This window comes from Schistocerca piceifrons, chromosome X (assembly GCF_021461385.2).
Source record: "Schistocerca piceifrons isolate TAMUIC-IGC-003096 chromosome X, iqSchPice1.1, whole genome shotgun sequence".
NCBI lineage: Eukaryota > Metazoa > Arthropoda > Insecta > Orthoptera > Acrididae > Schistocerca > Schistocerca piceifrons.
The window spans coordinates 657,333,207-657,358,694 of record NC_060149.1 but is presented as its reverse complement, the minus strand read 5'-3'; the positions used below and the strand labels follow the sequence as shown (position 1 = coordinate 657,358,694).

Sequence of the window (25,488 nt, the reverse complement as noted above, 5' to 3'; positions counted from 1 at the left end):
CTACTTCCGGCAGATCTGCATACCGGTTGCAGCCTGGACCTGTACCGTCGTCACCAGTTCGAACGGCCTTACTCTCGCTGTGCGGCGCCGGGAGGGCGCGATGAAGCCTTCTTCATCGGGTTTCCTCGGCGATGTGGTCGCCCTTCTTTACCCCAGAGCTCCTGTTCCACCACGGTTATACAGCCTCCCCAAGATACACAAGAGGGAGGTGCCACTACGCCTGGTAGTAGACACGATCAGTTCTCCTACGTATGCTATAGCCAAACACCTGGCACAACTACTCAAACCTGTCGTGGGTAAATGTCCCCACCACATCAACATATCCACGGAGTTTGTTAAGACACTCAAGGAGGGGCGACTTGACAAATATGATATTATGGTCAGCTTTGTCGTTACATTCTTCTTCACGAGGGTGCTGCTAGAGGACTCCTTGAAACTACTGGACAATCATTTTGACGAAGACATAGTGGAATTATTCTGCTATGCACTCACAACCACGTATTACCTGTGTGGGGTCAAGTTTTACCAATAGGTGGATGAAGTCGCTATGAAATCCCCACTGGTGCCATGTATCGCCACACTGTACATGGAATACTTCGAGGATATCGCCTTGGAAACAGCACGCCTTAAACCCAAGTTCTTTTATCGGTACGTGGACGATACTTCCGCAGCCTGGCCTTAGAGCGAGGACACTCTAACGGAATTTGTCAACCATCTGAACAGCTTATGTGAGAAAATGAAGTTCACAATGCAATTAGAAGAAAATGGGTGTCTACCCTTCCTCGATATCGTAATAAAGAAGAAAACTGACGTCACGCTGGGACACTCAGTCTACCGAAAGAAAACACGCACAGACCTGCACCTCAAGCCAACAGCTGCCATCACCCAGCACAACGGAAATCCATGTTCACAACCCTAGTCCGTAGAGCTCATCACATATGCGGCGTGGTCAGTTTATATACTGTGACTCAGCCCCTGAAGAAAACCTTCCAGAAGAAAGGCTACACCGGAGCGCAGATTACACGCGCTCTCAAGATGAGCAAGAAGAGGAAGGAGGACCTTCAGGAAGAAGAGAATAACAAAGGTCTGGCGTTCCTCCTGTACACAGGGCCTCCCACGGCAAAGATTTCCAGCATACTGGAGAAGAACAAGATAAAAAGCGTCTTCCGTGCTCCAGCTAAAATAAGGAATATACTGGGCTCAATGAAGGACAACTTGAGTCTAAGACTACAGCATTTCCCGTGTATGTGGAAAACAATATATCGGACGTACGCGGAGTTGCATCACACAACGCATCTCTGAACATGCGAGAAGCGTTCGCCTCTGACAAAACGAAAAATCCGCGTAGCGGAGCACAGCCCCACCGAAGAATCCGTTTCAGTTTGAAGAAACCATGAAACTGTGCAGACCGGAAGGTTTCTCGGACTCTATAATTAAACAGGCAGTGGAGGAGATACAGCACAGTGATAACCTGGTCAACCGTGATAGTGACTTCCAACTGAGCACCGTGTTGAACACATTAGCAAGAATGAGACGAGAGTGCACCTATGGAGGCAGGTCCGTGGTGCCATATGGAATAAACAGGCCACACTGAGACGAGTCGCCTGGACCCGGCGCTTACGGCTCTTCTCCACCAAGCCGCGCCGCCCCGATTCCGCTCGTGCCTGATTGGCCCGACCTGCTCCGAGGATGCGAGGATGCAGAGAAGTTCGTGGTCCAGCCGCTATAAAATCCGAATGAGGCGTGAACCCGTCACTTCGTCTGAAGATGACAAGTAAGAATCGTGCTGAAACGTTGCCGGAGAAGGTATTGACTCGGCTGTCAACCCGAGAAGATTCTATCACACTGCTAATGATGGAGAGGCGAAACCCTATTGGTTCAGGATAATAGATGCGAATATTGTCTTGCACAAAGTCGTAGACTTTCAATGTTTTTGGCCACGTTTACTCAGTTGTAAAACTGAACTTCAATGTAGACTTTTATTGTGAAAATGTCATGGTGCGTCGAAAGAAGTTAGGTGCATGGAGATGGCTGTACACCACAACACCGAACGCGCGCTAACGTATCAGGGATGCAAACAAGACGTGCGAACCGATCTCCTGCCGATGGCAGATTACGCGTTTCCGCTATAGAAGCACATTCCCTTGACCGACCCAGACTTTCATATGTCACCGCCTTGGCCTACATCATATACTCGCGCAGATGCTTTGAATCCCGTACAGGAATAGACTTATGGTAATATAGTCTTTAGCTGACATGACGGATCAGACGTCTTTTCAGTCAACAGGCTATCAATTTGTGCATTGTGGTTCAAGAAAAATATCCGCGCTTTAGTATTGTATGCATGGAACTGGGGACCTAGAAACGACAGAGAGGCTTCGTCCCTGCTGTAGCCCTCAGTGGTTCACAACTGCAGAACAGGCTACAGCAGTCAATTCACCCCACCGCCGCCCCACACCGAACCCAAGATTATTGTGCGGTTCGGCCCCCAGTGGACACCCCCGCGAACGTTTCACTCCAGACGAGTTCAACACCAATGTTTGCATGGTAGAGTAATTATGGTGTACGTGTACGTGGAGAAAGTGTTTGCGCAGCAATCGCCGACATCGTGTAACTGAGGCGGTATAGGAGGAACCAGCCCCCATTAGCCATGGAAGCTGGAAAACCGGATCAAAATCCATCCGCAGACTGGCCGGTACAGCACACCGGACCTCGACACACTAATCCGCCGGGCGGATTCATTCCGGTGACCGGTACGCCTGCCCCCCCCCCCCCCCTCCTTCCCGGAAAGCGGTGCGTTAGATCACGCGGCTAACCTGGCGGACCTGCGTTTTAGTAAGTATAATAATAAAATATTTAGATTGTCCTCCTCAGTAGCTGCGTGTTCAACACGCAGACCCTTATGCAGGGGACCCAGGTTCTGTTCCCAATGCTGCCAGGGATTTTTTCTTGGTGTGAGGATTGGGTAGAGGTGCACTCGTCGTGATGATAACAACTGAGGAGCAACTTGATTGAGAGGTAGCGGCACCAAGGTCGAGACAACATTGGCCCGGAGTGTGGTGTGCTGATCCCATGACCCTGTCTACCATATCCAATGAAGAATGACTCGGTGGTCGGTTGACTATCGAGTGATGTTCAGGGCCCGATCGCTGAGTTTCCTTTGGTCCTTTTGAAATATTCCGATTATAAGTTCATGGGTGTGAAAACTTTGGGTGTTTTTGATGAAGCAAGATATCATTGTCTCGTACAGATGGATACAGATCATCCATAGCCAACTTACTGCCTTCCTTATATTTCGTAATCTTGTTTCTTTCTAAGTAAAGCGATGTTCTGTCAACAGTACAGGATATCCTGTTAAGCGGGTTCCTATTGTGGATTCAATCTAGCAGCTTAACTGCAATTTCAAAAAATTTGAAGGAGTTGAGAATAATATCGGCTCTCATTTTCTGTAGTATTACACTTAGTTCTGGAGCCCATTATGCATCAACATTTAGGTTTGTGTCACTTATGTTTTAACTAAACACATTGCTCGCTTCTACAATGTTTGGATAATACCTTTGCTATAAAAACGCATGTTAAAAGTTGTCATGACTGTACTCGGTTTCTCAATACTCGAAGTTCAGTAATTGCAGTCCTAAACGTGTCTGTCGTGGGTAGGATGGTCCCTTACGCTTTCATTAACAGGTTATTTTTCTGTTCATTTTTTTGTTTTGCTGTTAGAACAATTGAATACTAAGCAGGAGAACGTTAATGTGGTTGCATTTATCTCAGCAGCTATGTCATCTATCACGGATAGTCTCCAGTGCCAGAAGGCTGGTTGTCACCTGTAACAAGTCTCAACTCATGCAAATGCTAAAGGAATGACGATTAATATTTTATGTCCTCTCTCCACCTGTATCGTTAGAGACGAAGAGCTAACTAGAAATGGGGAATGAGAGGACTGAAAAGTGGTCTTTTCACAGAACGATCCCAGTATTAACATGAAATAAAGAAAGGAGGTATCGGTGAATTTAACCATTGTGACATTCGCTCGGTTCTTTATGTTGAGACAGACAGAAAACAGCTGACCAGGCTGCACACTTGTTTTAATTATCCGTGTTCGGTAAGATATTCTTGTTTTCCACAACAATGATTTCTGTGCCTGATGAGCAGACTTTTCTGTAACAGTTCATAATGATACCTTAGAGTCGAATAGAGCTCTTCTGGCGTTCTAAACAGTTCCGATATCTCCTCCATGCTGACAATATGTTTGAGATTCGGCCTCACGGTTAGAGGGAACTGTGCCAGTTCCAAGAATGTATCATCAATATACTTCGAAGGTTCAAGACATTAGGATCAGCTACTTAATATCGTGCTCATCAACCTTTGAAGTGCAGCTCCGATTCTGTGTCTCATGGATTCGATAAGTCCTTGGTAGGTTCTCTGAGGTATGTTTCACCAGATATCTATGCACAAAACACGCAGTTATAGGTTGGTGGTTCGTAGGTTCCGCATCTGGTGACCCATTTCGTCACACATGGTTTCCACTGGGTTCAGATCAGCTGAAGCTGGTGACCAAGACATCAACGTGTGTCCACGAACATATTTCTCAAACCATTAAAACAGCATTCTTGCTTTGTGATATGGGCAGTTATCCTTCTGGCAGAAGCCGACGCCATCAGCGAAAACATTAAGCATGAAGGGATGCCAGCGGTCTGGAATAATCTTCAGTAATCCACACCCACGACAGTACCTTTGATTACTACCCCTGGTACCGCGGAAGCATAGCCTAATACCCTCCAGAGCACAATACTGGCCCCACTGGCCTGCATCCGTGACATGATGTACGTTTTAGCAGCTGTTCGCCTGGATGACAGCCTGTCTGGGCACGATGTCCGACTTGCTGTACCAAGAGGCATGATTTATCCGACCAGGCGACATGTTTCCATTGACTTATGGACCAGTCTCCATGATCCTAGACCTATTGCAATCGTAACTGACGTAGATGTTGGGTCAGCATCGGAACACGTAGGGACCGTCTGCTGCGGATGCTTTGTTCAGCAGTGCACGCTGATCGATTTGCTCTGAAACCGTTGTGCGTGCTCTAGCATTGTGCTTCCTCAGCAGATCTTTCACAGACGGTGATATTTCCTGCTTTGCAGAGTGACCAAGCCTCCTACCTCCCCGTTCTGTGGTGAGCCATGGACGGTTAACAATTCTTCTCCTACTCATAGTTTCACCGTTCTTGAATCACCTTCTCCAATCGTCTCTGCTCTGGTTATACAGTTCCCTTTATTGCGTCGCTAGCCTGTACGCCAGCAGGTGACATTCAGTCTCGCTCTGGGAAGTGGCCATAATTTTTTGGGCCATCACTATAAACTCACTGGCCAAATATTAGGTTCCTCCTTAAAAGAGAACATTGGTCGGTTTGAAGTGCTGTACATGGTGTATAACTGATACTAAGCTTTCATATAACCCTCCACCACTAATGTTAAACAAGGAAATGAAGTTGTATGCATGTGACATTCATGTTTATCGAAGTAGCCCAGTGAGGTGGACAGATGTGGAGATGTGACACAAAGTGGAATCGTATTTCGACGTGTTCATAATTACTCCGTGAATGTATTTGCACACAGTGCAGACTGATCTAGTTGCCTACAAGGAATGATGTGACGATCTCTGCTATTCTGCTATGTAATTTGGCATAGGAACTGTGGCATTGGAAGGATAGTAATTGACAGACATCAGAGACGTGTGTGACGCTTTACTAATGTCAGTCGGTTTCAAACTCGACAAGACTTTCTACTGTCAGTGAAAGGAAGTTCATTGCTATTTGTCCCCGAGGGAATTTGGCGAAGGGAACTACAGGCACTGGATATCTGAAGTCGAATACCTCACTGAAGACCCCTGCTCACTTAACTTGCCAGTGAGTTAAAAAAAAGTTCAAATGTGTGTGAAATCTTATGGGACTTAACTGCTAAGGCCATCAGTCCCTAAGCGTACACACTACTTAACATAAATTATCCTAAGGACAATCACACACACCCGTGCCCGAGGGAGGACTCGAACCACCGCCGGGACCAGCCGCACAGTCCATGGCTGCAGCGCCCTAGACCACTCGGCTAATCCCGCGCTGCCAGTGTGTTCACATGGACACAGTTTCTGAATAGCTTTGTTATTTCTTCATTGTCAGATTACAATAATTTTTAGAGTTTTTAGTGCTCTTGTCAGAGACGGTCTGAATTCTATATTCATTGTTTTAACACTTCATTGTTATCATTCCAGTAGTAATGCACGTAATGCTTTCACATCAGCAATGGAACATATTGATGTGAAGTAAATACTGTTCTATGATGAATTTATTTGGTTTTGCAAGTGAAACTCGTTGGTGATCTGACTCATTATTATAGAAATTAAATAAAGTTCCCTTCGTATCCTTAATTCATATCTATTAAAAAAAACTATACATTGATCTTGCCAAAAGCCGAGAAGCTATTCTTCTTGGTGTTGTAGCTCTCTGGGGCAACCTGGGATGCTCTCTGGGGCATCCTGTGATGGTAAATGCTCATTAATATTTGTTCATATGGGCGAAAATCTCGTCTCGAAAGAGTTGTAGCTGGTTGCCTATCTGCCGCGCCAGGCCGGCTCTAATTTTAACAAAATATGTTTGTGGAGAGTTTCATTTTGGAGAAGTTGTTATCCATCGATTCATCTTCTGTTAATGAACTGAATCTGGTGTGTACATATCGACACGCTGGACAGTTACGGCATCAAAAATTATTTCGTTCCTTTTTCATCTTTATTTCATAACAGACGCATCGCGAAATCTTTGGAACCAGGTTTGACTGTGAACGATGTATTAGCCGTCCCTTCTTAGAAAACAAACGTTCCTCTAGCTGAAGGAATTTACATAGAGCCCCCTGATCCAGCAGTGCTTACAGATGAGAATTCAGCTTATGAGCATGGTGGGAGACTATCAGATAATCTTAACCCTCGACAACTCGAGGGTGAACTTGAAATAAAATTACCAGATACCCAAATAGAAAGAGATTTAAGAAATTCATATTACAGAAACAGAAATGAGCAGAGATCTTAGTTCATGGCTCACTAATTTCAAATTTGAAACGTTCTCCTAAGTCAAGCTTTTGCGCAAATTTTGGTAGGTCTCCTCTGGGAATTTTCGAGTTATTCTTTGTTAATGGTTTCATACAATTCGTAGTTGATGAGTCGAACAACTATGCACTTTAGAGAACTCTCCAAATCCTAACATAACCTGTGAAGGAATGAGATGATTCCTGGGATTCCTCTTTCTCTGTAGTTATGACCCTCTCTCCAATAAGAGATTATACTGAGGTTCAAATTTCGACAGCAGAAACCAGTTTGTATGTCATACCATGAGAAGAAATCGTTTTGAGCAAACTCTCAGACATTTTTACTGTAACGAGTAACAATTCTGATGAAAAGAACAAGACGTGGAAAGTTACACCCTGTACTGAAAGAGTAAGAGACAAATGTAATTAGGTTTTTTCCCTCAGTAACACCGGTCTTCGGACGAGTCAATGATAAAATATTTTGAGAGACGCTCTTGCAAGCAATTTATCAAGGGGAAACCAGTACGATTTGGACATAAAGCATGGAGTTTATACAGTACTTGTGGATGTCTTGTACGTTTTTCTCTTTATCAAGGAAAATAATCAAATGCAAAGATGAACAACAGTTTAGTAAGGCTACGGTTCTAATCATACATATAATAAATGATTTAACACTGGAACTTAAGCAAATGCTGTTCCATTCGTTCTTTGAAATCCTCTTTACAGGACTTACTGATCCGTCTTTCCTGAGAGACGAAGCTTATGGAGAAACAGGTACTGGATATTCTGACTCTTCACTTTACAGTGATGGTGGCCTTATTGTCACAAAATGGGTGGACAATTCAGAGGTTGCTGTAGCATGTACATGAGATGGAGTAGAACCTTCATCATTTGCAAAAAGGTACTGTGCAGAGAAGGAGACAGTTCAAGTATAATGACTTGACATTATTGCAGCTTGTAATAAACTTATGGGGGGGGGAGGGGGGGGGAGGTTGCATAGAATGGATGGAAACATCGCCGTATACAGAATAAATGTACGAAACAAGAAATGGTATTGGGCTCTACTTTCTTGGCTGATTGACATATGTGTACAACACAGCTGTAGGCCGAAGAAAGGAACAGGAGCTAGGACTACTCAGCGTGCGTCAGGAGACAAACTGTACAAGTGACCTGAAGAGATATATGGATCCTATAAAAGAGCGGACTGGCCTTGCAACAGACTTATATGCGGATAAAAATTACGTGTTCCGAGTAATACAAGATGCGGTGGTATAAAAAACTACATCAAGATAACTGAGAAAGAAGATGGTGTGCGGGTTATTACTGCAAACAGGTGTCGTTAGCAACTCGCCCAAAATGTGAGCAGTGTGAGTAGGATTGTGTCTAGAATGTCTTGAAGTATACCACATTTGTTAGAATGTCAAACGATTACGAATTAATTTGTGTTTGTTGTTATAAATTGATTTATAAGTATTATTTTGTTCAGATAATAAAATCTGCTTAATAATAATATCTGTAAAATTTAAAATTTGCTTCGAAGTCTCAGTGTGCCCATATGGGCACTTTATGTTACAGGCACACAAAGACATATAAAGATCAAATAATAGCACGTATTAAATATTTAGATGTCCAATAAGTTAATAAATTGAAAATTTAGTAAAGTATCCATTTCTGAAAAATGCGGGCAGTTGAACGTCATGTATTCAGTGCGTTATGGAACACAGAAACTGAGCAGCATTTGGCTGGAGGCGTTTAGTGTAGTCCAAAAAGTCACGATCTGGCCTTTTTGCAAATGATGTAAGGCACCGAGTACACCGACGGCCCAATGAGGCGTTTAACCTGCAGAGAGTAGTTAGCGGCAGATATGGTTGTATGACGTGTAATTTTTTGAGGGTATTCTTTTGTATCATTACTTGAAACCACTCATTCAGGCTACCATGGACAAGAACCATTATTTCTACATTCTGGGTGATCAGTTGTGGCCGGTTCTTCTATAACTACACGATGAATGTGCTTATGACGCTGTCGTTATGGAAGGTGACAATAGGCGACTTCAAAGACCTCTACTCATACGTTACTGGTTTGACAAGTACTCGGGCATCATATTGCATCTCTACAGGCCAGCTAAATCACCTGATAATAATTCCACAGATAATGTCCGGGACTGTGTGTGAAACGTTGCAGTCAACAACCATGCAATCGGGTACCACTACGGGTTCTAACGGTTAGTGGACAGTGTACATGAACAATCTTGTGGACTCTCTTCCACACCAAATCGAGGCTGTTCTAATGGGTAGAGGTGTTCTTATATACTGTATTGGCGCAATGTCTCTTTGGAGTGACAGATTTTTTTGTCCGGCTTGCTTACATTCAAAGATTGATTTTATTCGTAAAGCAAAGAGAGCTCGTTCCAGGAGTATTGTCTCTACGGAAAACCCCACTTTTATATGGTTCGTAAGAATTCTACAATAGTAAGAAACACAATAATCGGAACACGCAAATTTATGTCACGACTCTGTAGAAACTATTTAATAAATACTATGTGACGGGGTACATTTACATTTATCTATGATAAAAATTAAATAGAATACGGGCAAGTAAAGTCGAACGAAAGAAAGTCGAATGAGTGCATAAACCACTGCATATGGCTACAAGGCGCTGCGAAGAAGCTTCAACGTAGCAGTGCTAGAGGTGGCTCCACTTACTACTTCAGTTTTGTGCGCACTCGTTGGGCAAACTTTGTTGCTAGCTACCTTCCTTTACTCTGCTCAGGTTGTCATACATATGAAAATTTAAGTGCGAACAACGCTTGTTCATTACTTAAAGATAATAATATTTCCATTGCGAAACATAAAGAACAAGCAATAGCATTTGATTTACAACCAAAGCCCCATTGAGTTAATTGCGAACTAATTACTCTGTACTCACCTTTGGACGTCTAACTTCTCCTGTCTCTCTCGCACGCAGAGCGGCCTCTCCTCGCTCCGTGCAGTAATGAAGTCTGTAGAGGTAATTTGCGGAACAGACCATGTTATTTCAACGAATTAAAAAAGGTTTTCTTTACATGATTGTTAACCTTTTCAACGTTAATGAATAGAAAATAGAAATACCAGTCTAATGTAAGTTGTCACCGTTCAAGGTATAGATATCACTGGATAATTATGTCGAATAATACAATCGAGATATTCAAGTATTCAGTAGCTACGGATGTAAACATCGCTCTCCACTCACAAAATGCATGGGTGTGCAACAAAAGCACTGTCATTGAGAAAGTATGTATGTGTTCTGTGACAAAGCACTCGTGAGGTATTATCGCAAGATCAGCATACATGGGATATACCCTGGAACCATAAAGCAGATTAACTTTCATGAAATATGTGTATGCGTAGTAGACAAGCAACATTATGTTCGTCAGAGTGAAGTTCGAGAACCTTTGAAATCAGTAGATATTATGAAGATTTCAAGAAACACGAGAGTTCATCTTAATTAATATTTAGCAATTTACCTTTGAATGTCCTTATAAAAGAAGAAACTCATTTACAAACAACGATTAAAATGCTAAAGGAAATTCGAGTGAAGAAGTAATATCTGTGACACTGAATGAAGGAATTTGCGCCAGCCGAAAAGAAATGTTTAAATCGAACCTCATTTGTAAGTAAACTTACCGATTTCCAAGATTATGGTACCAATTTTAATACACTAGAAATTTGTAGCTGGAGAAAGATAGTAAAATTGGGAACAATGTTGTTGCAAGAGCGACCATTATCGTTATTAGCGAGCATCTAACCGAAACAAGGTACGACAGCTTGTAGCAACAACATACAGGATGTAAATTTTAAGTTGACAAACCAGAGTAACTCGAAAAATAAGCTTCGCACGAAAAAATCCGTAGTATCTGAAGTTGATTATTTTGGAGGGGGACTTTTCTGGTGCTAAAATTAGCCTGCCACCCCAGCCCCATGGGGGTGGGGCGGGAGGCAACTTCAAAATTTCAAACGGGAACCCCCATTTTTTATTGCAGAATCAGATTCTACATAAAAAACTACATCCCTTTGGTCTTAACATTTGTTTTGAGTCTTGGTAGTTGGCGCTGTAATTCATTTTTGCGTGGAAAATGGTTACGGATAAATAAAAAATACTTATTCACTTCGTAAATTTTGATTAGCTGAAAGCCACGCGGTTAAAGGCGCTTTAGTCTGGAACCGCGCGACCGCTACGGCCGCAGGTTCGAATCCTGCCTCGGGCATGGATGTGTGTCATGTCCTTAGGTTAGTTAGGTTTAAGTAGTTCTAAGTTCTTGGGGACTGATGACCTCAGATGTTAAGTCCCATAGTGCTCAGAGCCATTTGAACCATTAGCTGAAACTAAAACTCTCCCCGTCTCCCGACAGGGTGGAGTTTGAGAGAAAGAAATTAGAGTTTTTCAAATTTTGACCCAAATATTAATTTTTTCCGCAGATTCGCATAAATTTTGTTTGTTTCGTGGTCAACATTTGTAAATTTCAAATTCCTCTCTCTCAAATCCCACTGTATGGGGAAGGAGGGAGAGTTTTAGTTTTAGCGAATCAAAATTTACGAAGTGAATAAGTATTTTTTATTTGTCCGTAACCATTTTCCACGCAAAAATGAATTACAGCGCCAACTACCAAGACTCAAAACAAATGTTTAAGAGCAAAGGGATGTAGTTTTTTTTTATGTAGAATCTGATTCTGCAATAAAAAATGGGGGTTCCCATTTGAAATTTTAAAGTCCTACCCACCCCAAGGGGACTGGGGTGGCAGGCTAATTTTGGCACCAGCAGATATCCCCCTCGAAAATAATTAACTTTGGATTCTAGACATGTTTTCGTGTTAAGCTTATTTTTCGAGTTATTCTGGTTTGTCAACTTAAAACTTACACCCTGTATAATGCTGGTTCCGGCAGTCCATGTCGTGTCAGTTTTTATACAAGCGATGCTCACGTGCGTTCAAAAACCCAAAAAAAGTACGTCGTACATCTCAGCACAAACGTTGTTGTGTGGAGTTAACTAATGGCGATAAGCAATTTAATCGAATTATGAGTGTATGTTGTTCGTAACAGAAAGCTTGGTCGTTTTTTTTTTGCTGATCCTCCCTAATCTACATTTTATCATTTGCGTCCAAAGAAATAAGTATATATCACATAAAATATGCAAAAATGACAAGTAGGGACTAATTTGCATGCACTTTCTGCACGCATCTAGTTTAAATAACATTTTGTACATTAGAGTTCCTAAGATGGATCTTGTAATACCTCAAAAGTATTAAAAACGAGACGAGTGTCATGAGAACGACGTGATGTATCAACATATGAAATTTATGACAGCTGCTAATGAAAACGTCTGCTGACAATCTCATGAAAATACGAACAAAAAATGTGTAGTGGACATATATACCTCCACGTCTCCCATACACTTTTCTGTAACCCTGTTCACTGACATTTGCTACTTCAGTTATAAGGAAATCGGCTACATGTAAAATGAAATATCACAATATTAGAAAGTGTGGGCGAAAGCGGAATCTCTGTCGATGGATCTGAATAAAATGTTATTCACTAGAAAAGGAAATTTGTTAGGATCCATATGTTTTTTTTTATTTCATGATCGGATGGCCCTTTATGATTCAAATGGCTCTGAGCATTATGGGACGTAACATCTGAGGTCACCAGTCCCCCAGAACTTAGAACTACTTAAACCTAACTAACCTAAGAACATCACACACATCCATGCCCGAGGCAGGATTCGAACCTGCAACCGTAGCGGTCGCGCCGTTCCAGACTGAAGATAGCCCTTTAAAAAAGCCATTTATTAGAAATGGAAATTTGTTAGTATCCAAATGTGTTCTTCTCTTTTATTTCATGATTTTATCTGACAAAAGACGCTATGTCGGGATAACAGCTTATCGAATTTCGTATATTGTTTTCATTTTAATTGTGTTTCCTCAGTAATCATCAATTACCCAGAAGGACTAAATTCATGGCGAAGTCTGTTGTTGAATCGTATACGTTTTATTCTGTATGTACTGGTAATGAAGTAAAGGAACATTGGACTATAACGTCCTATCGACGGGAAGGTAATGAGAGACTGAGCTCAAGGGCAGAGTGGAGATGAATATCCTCTGCTGCGATTGCAAACTGACTGCCTCGCCATTCCTTGAAGCGATTTACGGAAACCATGATAAACCTTGATTTGTAAGACCGTTCGTGGACATGCACCCCGCATCTCCAGCTGTATGTATTAGTTTTTAATTGTTTGTATGTTACGTTTCATGGCGTAGATGGGAAATTAGCTCGGAATTCACATAAACGACGGTAGAAAACATAGAGAAAGGCCACGCTCAGATGAACAGTTTATCGGACTAGTCGTTGTTAATCTGCTGCTCGAACTGAATTTGCGAATGGCTTATCTCGATATCTTCCACGGTAGTACCACGCATTAGGTACTCGAACCTGTAGTTCAGAAAACATAATAACAGTTGAAAAACCTTTCGGGGAAGAATATCTGTATGGTAAATTCCTACAGTTGATTTATTACTGCTAGAGCAACACAATAGCGAAGTACAGACGAAAATCAAAAAGTTGAGGCATTTGACTAAAACCATATATAAATATTGCATTTTGCAAAGACCAATGGAAAACTTATTGAGTCTCTATAACATTATCTTATTTCTAGGTCAGTGTGAGAGGCAACCAGTTTCTTCTAGAGTAAACATATTCATTTTGTTGGATTATATCTGTTCCTCGTGAAGTCAGTATTTGGTTTGATCACTGTCAGATCAGACATGTAGTTGATTGATTATTTTAGTCAAAGTAGGGCTAGTCACTGCGTGCCAAACTTCAGGGTCGGGTCAAAGCCCGGCATGTCACTCGGCTTTGCTCGGAATTATCCGGAACAGCGCGACATTTCATTCACTATAGCGGTGCGGCATTTTTCGAACGGCACAACTCTCTTCATTTCGGCAGAATCGTGCCATCGCTGTTTACAACTTTCGCTGTTTGTTTGTGGTATGAAGGACGTTCACAAGTCCAATGGCTGTTTGCTCAAAAAGAGATAGTCTAGCGACCTATCGTTCCAAACCTTTAAAATGAAGTGGATGACAGAAGAGAGTGATGAGCATTCTCAATTCGCATAAGTGACAGATACTGCATATATTCTATGAAACGACGTTACAGCACCACGTGGGAAGAATTTAATCAATTTATTTATTTTATTTCACAAGTCTAGTTCTATAGGTCCAAGCATATCCAGATTGAATAAATACATCGAAATACAGCTTTCGCCAAGCTATAGCGGACAATATGGCGAATTTCCTGACGTCCGCAAGTAATTTTTATCGCTTACCGCCATCGAATTACGACACTGAATTTGTTTATGTCTAATGAAATTACAAACTTTTTCTGTGGCATGTGGAATAAGCTTCTAAGAGAAATTGAACGGCAGAAAATGTATGGGACTTGATCAAGCGGTATCAAGATAACAGCGCCGCAAACCACTGTCATGCCGTCAGGAGAAAATGTTCCAAAAAGTCTGTCCTGTTATACAAAACACTTAACTAGGTACGGTTCGTGTGTTTACTATCACGGTTATCATACCAAGTGCACTAAATGTTGACCTTGAGCATTGCTTCACGCTATAAAGTCAATTTGGAAAAGCAATATCTCTCGTTGAATTTCAGTTGTGTTAAACGGTAGCACAGATCCGAGTTATACTGCATTTCATAACTTGTAAGTCGTCGGTGCTTCCAAATAATCCTGTTGCTTTAATTTTAGCAATGGAGAAAATACAGAAGTGTTAAACTTAGGGGAGTGTGTAGACCATTTTGCTTTCCCTGAACGACCGTTACATTGCTCTCCAAATGTACTCTTAAGAGGGTCTGTCGTTACATGTGCGGAATGGGAGGAAGGTCCGCCGTTACAGTACGAAAGCGACTGCCTTAGGTTTAGTAGGACGTGTCACGATAACTGCGGTAGCAGCATATCTTGGGAAATCGAGATAGTTGAGTGTATTGAGATTCCCATAGACAAAAGAGGGACAATGATGCGGAAAAAAAAGCACCAAACATTGGTAGACCAAGAAGATTTCATCCAGTTTCTTGTGTCAACGTGGATTTTCAACTAACGATTAGTGTATAGTGCGAAGGTTGACTTACCCATGGATTGCATCGATGCTTCCTCCTCAAACTAAATTTTGCTTAGGTATCCCGCGTCACTTTGCACTTTTCGTACATAACATTCAGAGAATTGCATATTTTACTTTCCACACTTCCAGCTTTTAAAACTAGATTTATAATGTTTGCCAAGACACATGTTGGGGGCTTGGCACGATCTGGATATTCTTTAGCATACGACCGCACTGCTGCTGCAGTAGTTTGGTGACATTTGCTGTAAACGATATTCACTTTTTCAACTGTCGTACACATTGTGAATGTCTCAATAGGCTTAGGAGAAAGTTATGATTTTTTGATAAAACTGCAGTATGCAGGCTTACGGGCTTCAGGCGCACAGTGACAGGCAACAACCATACGTGAGCTACGTGTTTCCTTGCATTTGATGTAATAGGGCGGATGTTTGTGAAACCTCTCCTGTTGACGATGAGACAGTGGTTTGTGGTGCTGTTATATTGATAATATTTTACCAAGTCTCACACATCTCATGTCACTGACTTTCTCTTAAAAGCTTACTTCACATGCCACAGGAAACGCTTATAATTTCATTAGACAAAAACATAGTCCGTGTCGTAATTTGGCAACTAAGGCGACAAAAACTACTTGCGAACGTCAGGAGAATTTTCAATATTGTCCGCTATACCATGGCGAAAACCGCATTACGATATAGTTATTCATTTTGGATATGTTTATGGTGGCCTGTCTTAGATGTCACACCCTGTATAACGTTTTTGAAATCTTTCTGTCATCGTGGTACATAATACACTGAACTTGAGTGATAATTCGTCTTTTACTTTTTCCATATTTTTCTGAAACACTTTCACTTTCCTCTACTCGACTGGATCAGTTTCTCGTTCTCTGCTCATGTTCAGTAAAATTACTGTCAACAAGAACTTCCAACTCATTCCGGAATCCTTCTAACTTTTCTGACAAGTCTTTTTCTAATCTCTGTTTTCTCTTCGTCTCGTTTCCTGATTACCTCCTTTTTCATTTTGTTATATCCCTCACGTATTTTGTTAGATACTACAAGAAGGTCTACTGCCACATTATCAGTAGCATCTTCATTTTTGTTCTTTGTAGCAACTTTCGTTGCTTGACTTGACCGCAGGCCAATGCTAAGACTTTCTCTTGTTACTAAGTCCTCAACAAACCCGTTTTTCACAACATGACTTCCTTCGCTCTCATTTTCTAGCAAATTTGCTACTTCATCGTATTTTCTCTCTGTTTATTTACCCAAAGGCAGATGAAACACCAATCTTCGCTATTGCTTGTAATGTGAATGGCTCTGAAATACAATGAATATCTTCATATGGATGTTGTTTGTAGCTACACGGCACTGAGTTTTTAAATTTGTGAGCAGGAATGGCTGGCAGTCACTTCCCGGTGGGCAGCTCTTTAAGTATTTCTGCCTGCAGGCAGCTCTGCTGCAGCACACACTTTTGCGCGCTCGTCGCGGTTGCATATCTTCATTTCTGCTTTCTTCTTTCTCCTACGCCAATTTTTCTGATCATTTCCGGATGCTTGTGCTTTTAATGTAACATGTATTTACCAAATGTAGCATTTTTTCCTAAGATACACATTTACTTAAGACAACGTTTTCCATTGTTCACTTACTTGCTAAACCACGTTCGCTCACAATCGAAGAACCACGTGTACCTCTACCGTAAATGATGCTGAATTTATGCATTCTCGTCGCTAAACCTACAACGGCAGTAACTGATTTCCTGAACCTACTATACCCTGTGGTCAAATGACACAGAGAGAGTTAAAATCAAAAACGATCTGACGTGTCCTTAGTTAATCATAAGCACAAAAACCTTCCTGCCATTTACCGGTTGTCGCTGCCTCCATTACTTTTCTTGCTGTCTGGCCAGAGATGAAATTTAAAAAAGAATAGCTTGTTCTTTCTAGGAATGAAGGTAACATTTTTTTACGAATAATGTAGGCTCACGTCAGGATATTGCATTTATTCGGCAGCTTATCTGTAGCTGCGACCTCAACACATCGAAACACCAACGGCAAGGTTCTGCATATTAAAATTAGCTATCCACTTTCAATGTGTAAGAAAAACGTATGAGACCTGGTAGTGACGTTTTACTGATTGTGAGTGCTCTCATGCATTACTGTTGGACAAAGCATAGTCCAACATAAAACTATTGAATGAACATGGCAGATAATTTGCTCTAACACATTATATACGAGAAGCTTCGAAACACAATATTCATCTTTGGTTACGTTGGGAAATGGTCATTTCACAGTAAAAGCGAGACTTGTTTTATTTAATTTTCGAAAAATATGATTGAATGTCAATGTAGCATGATTAATAAACGGAGGTCGATTGAGTTATCTGATGAAAGCTGGTTCTGCCTCGGTGCTAGGGATGGCCGTGTGTTGACTATAAGGAGGCCAACCGGGCTGCGTGCTAGACACACTAGTCATTTACCTGGAGATAAGGTCTGGGATAAGATTTCATACGACAGCAGGAGAACTCTCGTCGTTATCCCCCGCACCCTGACTGAAAATCTGACGGTTTGACCTGTTGTGTTGCCATTCATGACCAGCAATCCAGAGGGTTGTTTTCCAATAGGACAACACTCGCTGATATATCACTGTTGTAACAAAATATATTCTAGTTCTACAAAATGTCGATATGTTGCCTTGTCCAGCTCGATCATCAGATCTGTCTCCAGTCGAGCACCTATTGGACATCATCGAACGCAAGGACACCGTCATCGACAACCAGCATTAACTGTCCCTGAATTGATCGGCCATGTTCAACGGGCATGGAACTCCATCCCGCGATCTCACATACGCACCCTTACGACACAACGCATCCACGTTTGCAGACTTCCAATCAACAGGTTGGCAGTTGCACTGCTTATTAATGTATCAGCATTTTGCACTTGCAATGGCTTATCTCGCAGGACATTATCCTGCGAGCTTGAAATGTTAATCATTTAAATATGTTACCTAGACAAATTTGTGTCCCGAAATTCCATTACTCTCTATTCATTATTTTTTGATGTTGCGATGCTTTTCCGTCAGTGTATTTATAATATAGACTCGAACATCAGATTCGATGTTTATACACTGTTTTGGTACTGTAACTACAAAAGGGGAAATAACTATTTTAATGTGCTCTTTTACGAGGGAATTTGTTTCAACGTCCGATGGGCCGTAAAATTGAAACCATACTGATAATAAGATAAAAACGTTTTCTTTGCAACGTTTAGCTACACCTTCCAGCTACTTCTCTACATAGTCGTCGCTCTGACTTAGGCATTTGTTGTAGTGTACCAACGTCCCAGTGTCCTCGTCGTAGACAGTCATCGCCTGTGATTTCCGCTAATTCCCTACACTACTCTGCCGCTCGTTGTTGTGCCAAAATGCTGTCCTCAGAGCTGGAGGTTCATATGAGGCAAGAGATGAAAATCAGAGGCAGTCAAGTCCGTGCTGAGTCGTAGGTGATCGAACACATCTCATCGAAAACGACGCGCTAGTGTCTTCGTTGCACCTGCTATATGTGGCCAAGATTTGTCATAAAGAAGGAAATGCGTGACAGTATTTTTATGTGGGCTGGGTGAAATACGACGAAACCTCTCAGCAGGTCTTCACACTTGGCGGGAGACATTATTTTCTAGGCATTTTCACATACTCACTGTACGCTCAGAACTGAAAATCGCGATATGAAACTATGTACCAAAATACTAGAGACACTGAAAAACACATCTGCGCAAGGCTTCACCGTATTTTCATTGCGGTTTCAATTTTGTGACCGATCGGAGGTTGGGAAAAAATAGCGCTTTTACTTTACACAGTATTACTCTTCTGATAGTCATGTCCAGTACAGGTTCTGTTCAAAGTACAAATACTTATTCTGATCACAATATAACGTACATAATATCTGATTAGATAGTTCACACTTATAAGCGGTTCATTGTTTATGCAAGGTGTGATTGTGTAGTCTTAGCCCTTTAGTCGGATGCCTATTAGGATTTATTTTACTTGTTTTATTTCTGTTTTCGACCTTTACATTAATTTCATCGCTCTAGCAAAGACACATTTACTCTGCGCACGTACTCTACACACCATCTGTAACTTGATATCTTTATTATTGTAACATGTTGGAAACTATTGTTTTTGTTACTTATGTGAATCTGGGCGACATTTTGTAAATGTTAAGCGCAATTTTGAATGATATTGTGGTTACTCATAGCGGTTATTTGTCAGAGTTGCTGAAGACACAAGATAGAGCATTGATTCAAGTAGGTGATACGCAGCACTGCTCGTGATGCAGGTGGTACGCATGCTGGTCTTGGTGGTGGCCATCTTCGCAAGCTGCTGGCTGCCGTACCACGCCTACTTCGTGTACGCATACCATGACCCGGCGCTGGCGACAAGCTCGTACGTGCAACACCTCTACCTCGGTTTCTACTGGCTCGCCATGGCCAACGCCATGGTAAACCCTGCCATCTACTACTGGATGAATAACAGGTATGTAATTAGCTGAATTTATGTTTCTAAATACTCTGTAGTACCTCTGAACTGAATATTAAAAGAACGGTCAATGTAATTCAAGCTACCAGAAATTACACAGTTTTGTTCAAATTATGTGAAGAAGAAAATTCATCTCTCATAACTTGAGTCGTAATTAGATTTTCTGTGAATAAGTTTCTCTCTCTCTCTCTCTCTCTCTCTCTCTCTCTTTCTGTCACATGCTAAAATATGTATTATATAAGATATTAAGACATCTGTTAAGACAAGGAAAAAATCCGGGTAGGAAAAGAGTAGGTAAAACCTCTAACTGACTGCTAATCAACGCTGATCACTATTCAGAAATCCTATAAGAAAGGTACTCTCCAACTGAAGGCAAGGAAATACACGAAGTTTTAAAACACGAACCGCAATCGCTTCATTGTCATCTTACGTTTACGACTATCCTCTTGTCATAGCATGGAATACACACCATTAGTTTCCTTTCCACATGAAAGGTTCTTTCACTCAGCGTTTTAAAATGAGAGGCAAATGGAATCTATTGCAAAGACTGAGCTAATAGCCTGTATCTCATCTCGAAAATGAAATATGAAGAAGGAAATGAGGAAGAAGTGAATAACTAAAAGCAACAAGTAGTCTGAAAATTCATGATGCCAAAAACATTTTTTTTTCTTTTCGTTTTTTTGTAGACAAGAAAACTAGGGGAAACGATTACCACAGACGGGGAGAAAATAAGTAATTAAACAGTTGTCCCAGTCTCGTCTGATTGAAAGGAAACAAGGAAATGTAGGGAACACACACCAGATGGCAATGATGAGATATAAAACACCAACGTCCATTCTATGAACAAGTCAGCCCACAAGTCTTTACGTTTCGAGAACATAGAAACCCCTAATGAACTCGTAGAGGCATTTTAAATTTCACACATTGACTGCCATTGTATAGTTGGATTACCGACCCCTTGGGGACATTTACTTTTTTTCGATATCCTGATTTAGTTTGCTCCAAGTAAACTTGTTAAGTGCAAATAAAGTGAAAATATGGCATTTTAGTGTCCTTTTTAAATTTTTTTGTGTGAGTTACATATTATTCACATGGCCCCAGAGTAAAGGTACTAGGTGTGCCATTTGTCATGCCGCTAATAATTTTAGGTTTTTACTCCTGTCAGTTTTTCATTCTTCAGCATTGTTTGTGTACACATCTATTATTGCTTCCCTGCATTGTTGTTACAGTCTTTATTCAGTGTTGTTTGTTCCGTAACAGAGTGATATTGTGGCAGAAGAAAATGTCTCGAAGAAGTTATGAAGATGAACATAGGCATATACAGAAGCTTTTAGGTGAAATGATTGGCATAAGTCACGAAGATTCTGTGTCTTTATTTGGTAATAGCTCATACGAATTTTTACCAGAAGGTACCGTAACCGAAACTGGAAGTTCTGATGGTAGAAACATCAGCGAAGGCAGGAAGAAGAGTTTATGTCTACGTTCAGTCAGAGAACCAGACTTCACAGCTGTAAAAACCAGGCAACGAAGCACCTCTAACCGTGTTAGTGCCCTAACTACTGCAGTTAATTCAGGTTCAATTGAAGTAAGTGTAATATCAGAAAGTTCTAAAGATGAAGATGACTTAGAACACTTGGAACAAACTCTGATGAGACTGTCTGGGGATCAGTTACGGGTAGAAATATAAAAAAAACTTTGCATTTATTCATTCCAGTTCTGGTGTAAATGCTTCTGTTGCACTAACTCTCAAAGGCAAGACACCATACGATTTCTTCAAATATTTTGTAGCTGATGAAATTTTAGAATGTGTGATTCAACAAACTAATCTGTACGCAAAACAAGTCTTAGGAAGTCATTCAGTAACTGTTAATTCGCGACTGAAAAAGTGGACTGATGTCAGCAAAACTGAAATTGAACAATTTTTAGGATTTTCGTTATGGATGTCACTAAATGTAAAACCGAGGATTTCAAATTATTGGTCAAGAAATATGCTCTATCACAACAATTTAAAAAATGTTATGTCACGCAATCGTTTAGAACTGCTTTTACGTATGTGTCATTTTTCCGATAACAACCACTGCTCACCGGGAAACCACTTATTCAAAATTAAACCTCTTATTGATAAATTACTGCAGAGATTTCAAAGTGCAGTTGTACCGGAGAAGGAAGCTTGCATTGACGAAACACTTATGCCATTTCGAGGAAGACTAAGTTTCATTCAGTATATAAAGAGCAAGCGCCATAAATTCGGAATTAAATTGTTCACACTTTGTCTGAAAGGTGGCTACACCTGGAATATGAATGTTTGCTGTGGGACGAACGCAAATCCTGGTTTTCCTCTTGCCACTTCTGTTGTTATGAGCCTTATGAGTGGATTATTATATACAGATTCTTATATACAGACAATTTTTACACAAGTGTTCATCTAGCACACCAGCGTCTTTAACAATCAACACATTTAGTTGGTACTCTAAGATAATATAAAAAACTGAATCCTCAAGATGTTGTACAGGCAAAACTGAAGAAGGGGGAACTCAAAGCAAAGGAAAGTACCACAGGTATAGTAGTAGTACTGAAATGGAAAGATAAGAGGGATATTCTGATGCTGAATACTGTTTATGGAGAAGAAGAAGCAGAAGTTCAAATCAGGAAGGGAACAAAGAAAAAACCAGCAATGATAATTCACTATAATCAGTCAAAGTCTTTTATAGATCTTCCTGACCAAAGAACTCGTACTCACATTGTCTAAAGTGGGGTGTGAAATGGTACAGGAAGCTTACAATTGAATTGTTGACAAGGTCAGAAATGGTAAATGCTCATGTGATTTACCGATACATCAACAACAAGAAGATCTCAATCACAGAATTCAAAGAGGAAGTGACTTTGAGACTACTCCATACAGAAGATGCCGATGAGCCTGAGACATCCCTCACCAAAGCCACCGCGCTACCTGCAGATTGTCCACTTGTGAACATGGGAGCAGCCAGACCTAGGTGCACAGTGAGCTACGAAAAAATGAAGAATAAATCTGGACGAGAGCAAGCTGTCAAGAAACGCAAACGAACTGGGTGGAAATGTAAGAACTGTGGCTCATATTTTTGCGTAGAGGGTTTTTTCATAAAGCACAGTGCATACAGGAGTTAGAGAAACAAAGTGGAATGACCCAAATTTTTCAATTTCATTGTTGTTGCAACTAGAATTGAAGAATGTAAATAAAACTGTATGTGATTTGCAATCTACTGTGTATGTAATATGTCAAACTAAATAATGAATAAATAATCAAAAGAAGAATAGCCCAGTACGACTGAGCCATGAGAGTTATATATAACTCACGAATTCAAATGTCAATAACTACTGTTGAGCTCTTGAAAACCGTAGGCCACGAAAATGATTTATTACTGGGACCATAACCTACTACAACACAGAGTCACAGCACGCTCCTGTGAGTCACAAATGCACTACGGAGCTTTAAATGGAAAAATGTCGGTGAGTTGTATTTACTTCACTGACCCGAAGAGAACACTTCGTGTGAGTTATATTTAACTCACGTGGCAGTCAATGTGTTAAATACCCACCGTTCCTTTCTTCTATGACATAGGAAAAGTATATTGAGGAATACTATTGGTATTTCTCCTAAACATATGGTGACTTCAGGTCTTCGTCCCCATATACAGGATTATTCAGCTAAACTGATCACCTCATATTTCCTGAACTGTTTAAGATAACGTGTTTCCGTTTTCATTCAAATGAATCGTGAAACATTCCTTACTTGATGATGTGTAGCCTCTTTTCACAGTTATATTAATTACAGAGATATCGGTACGGTGTGAGCATCGCTTTTTCCCATGAATCTATAGCAATTTTTGCTGTTAGCGTAGCTGTTCTAAAAAAGGAATGGCTTCAACAGCGGTTCATTCTTCGAAATCCTATTAGCAGTTTCGGAATATATAAAACATTGAGAACTAGCGATTTATTAGTATTGAACATGAAACAAATCACTATCTGTGTGGATGTTCGTGCTGTTATACCGAACTGTGGCGTGATGTTGATGTGCTACAATTTGATGAAGCGAATGGTCTCTACTAACAAACACGGTAGATTAATTATACCACTTAGACACACATCTGGTTTGAGCGACACAGAAATTGGATGGAAAAAGCTTGGTATCCAAGGATGATGTCCCATTTAACTACGGTAACGCTTCTGATCTTGTTTCTGTCAGAGCCTTGAAACAAAGGTTTATAGCACCAATGGTTACTATTAAATAAGTAATCCATCGATAATGTTATTCCTGTGAAAGGATTTTTATTTAGTGACCGTGACTGTATGAAAGGAAAGGTATCGGATTGTTTTTCGTCTCTGGAAAGATTGCTATTGAGAAGAAACAGTAGCAAAACCAACAGAAATCTAACTGACGTTTTATTAGTAATAAAGTTAAGATAGGTAGATCACATAACTAATGAGGAGTTATTGAATAGAATTAGGGAGAAGAGAAATTTGTGGCACACCTTGACTAGAAGAAGGGATCGGTTGGTAGGACATGTTCTGAGGCATCAAGGGATCACCAGTTTAGTAGTGGAGGGCTGCGTGGAGGGTAGAAGTCGTAGAGGGAGACCAAGAGATGAATACACTAAGCAGGTTCAGAAGGATGTAGGTTGCAGTAGGTGCTGGGAGATGAAGAAGCTTGTACAGGATGGAGTATGTAGGTGTTGGGAGATGAAGAAGCTTGTACAGGATAGAGTATCATGGAGAGCTGCCTCAAACCAGTCTCTGGACTGAAGACCACATCATCAACAACAACAACAACAACAACAACAAAGTAAATAATAATTATGCAGAAGGCAAAGGTCGCCAACATAATTAGGCAAAATTGTGCTAAGTACTAGCATGGTTTACAAAGAACATTAATTACTGGAACTGACTTTATACTTCATACCGAAATTCTGTTTTGCTGTTAGCAAGCAATATACCAGTGGTTTGACATGAACTACCAATACGTTTGGGCAACAACTGGCTCTCATTAACACTTACTATCTGTACATTACTGTAGGAAGCTAATGATCGTTGCAGGTGAATGATTACTAATGGTGGAGCACTAACAACTTGAACAAGGTGTTCTTTTGTCAGTTTAATTATTGGAAATTGGTACCACTGAAATAGCTTTCAAGTAATGTTATCATTTGTACTGATTATTTTTGTATTCTCAACAAGCATTCACTTCCTTATACTATTTAACTCAGAAGGAACATGTGATGGGTGAATCTATTGTGGTTGGAACATTAGTAGCAATTTACTTAGTGTAATACACACAAGTTATATGAATGATAGTTGTACGTCTTGAGTTCTGTTATTGTAGTATGAAGTTTAAATATGGCTCAACTATCAGCTTAGAGAACATGAAACTACTTTATCATTACACTCGGATCTAGGCTGAATATTTTAGTCATAACATAATGATAACTATATAATTCATGGAACAATAGACCTTGTTATTTCAGTAAGATGAATGTTTAAAATGAATACCTTAAATCTTCTCTTAATAATTGTACTTTGATGAAACTCTAACTGTCCTTTTATGAAAATTACATTAAGTATTTCAAAATTTATGCTCACTAAGGAACTATGTACTTTAGAACTTCACAAAGATTATTAACATTTGTTAAGGAAGGTAATTGCTTTTCGGTTCAGTAAATTAGGTTTCTTGGAAGTATCGTAGCACTTGGCATCGGACCCTGTGTACGT

General features: G+C 40.6%; 1 protein-coding gene across 1 annotated transcript in view; it reads left to right on the top strand.

Annotated features, from left to right (window-relative positions):
- The window catches only part of LOC124722577 (tachykinin-like peptides receptor 86C), a 315,719-nt gene that overhangs the window by 247,338 nt on the left and 42,893 nt on the right, over positions 1–25,488 (top strand). Inside the window, exon 5 of the mRNA XM_047247716.1 lies at positions 19,547–19,743. Within this exon, the coding sequence (XP_047103672.1) occupies positions 19,547–19,743 (197 nt within the window). The remainder of the gene's footprint in view (positions 1–19,546; positions 19,744–25,488) is intronic.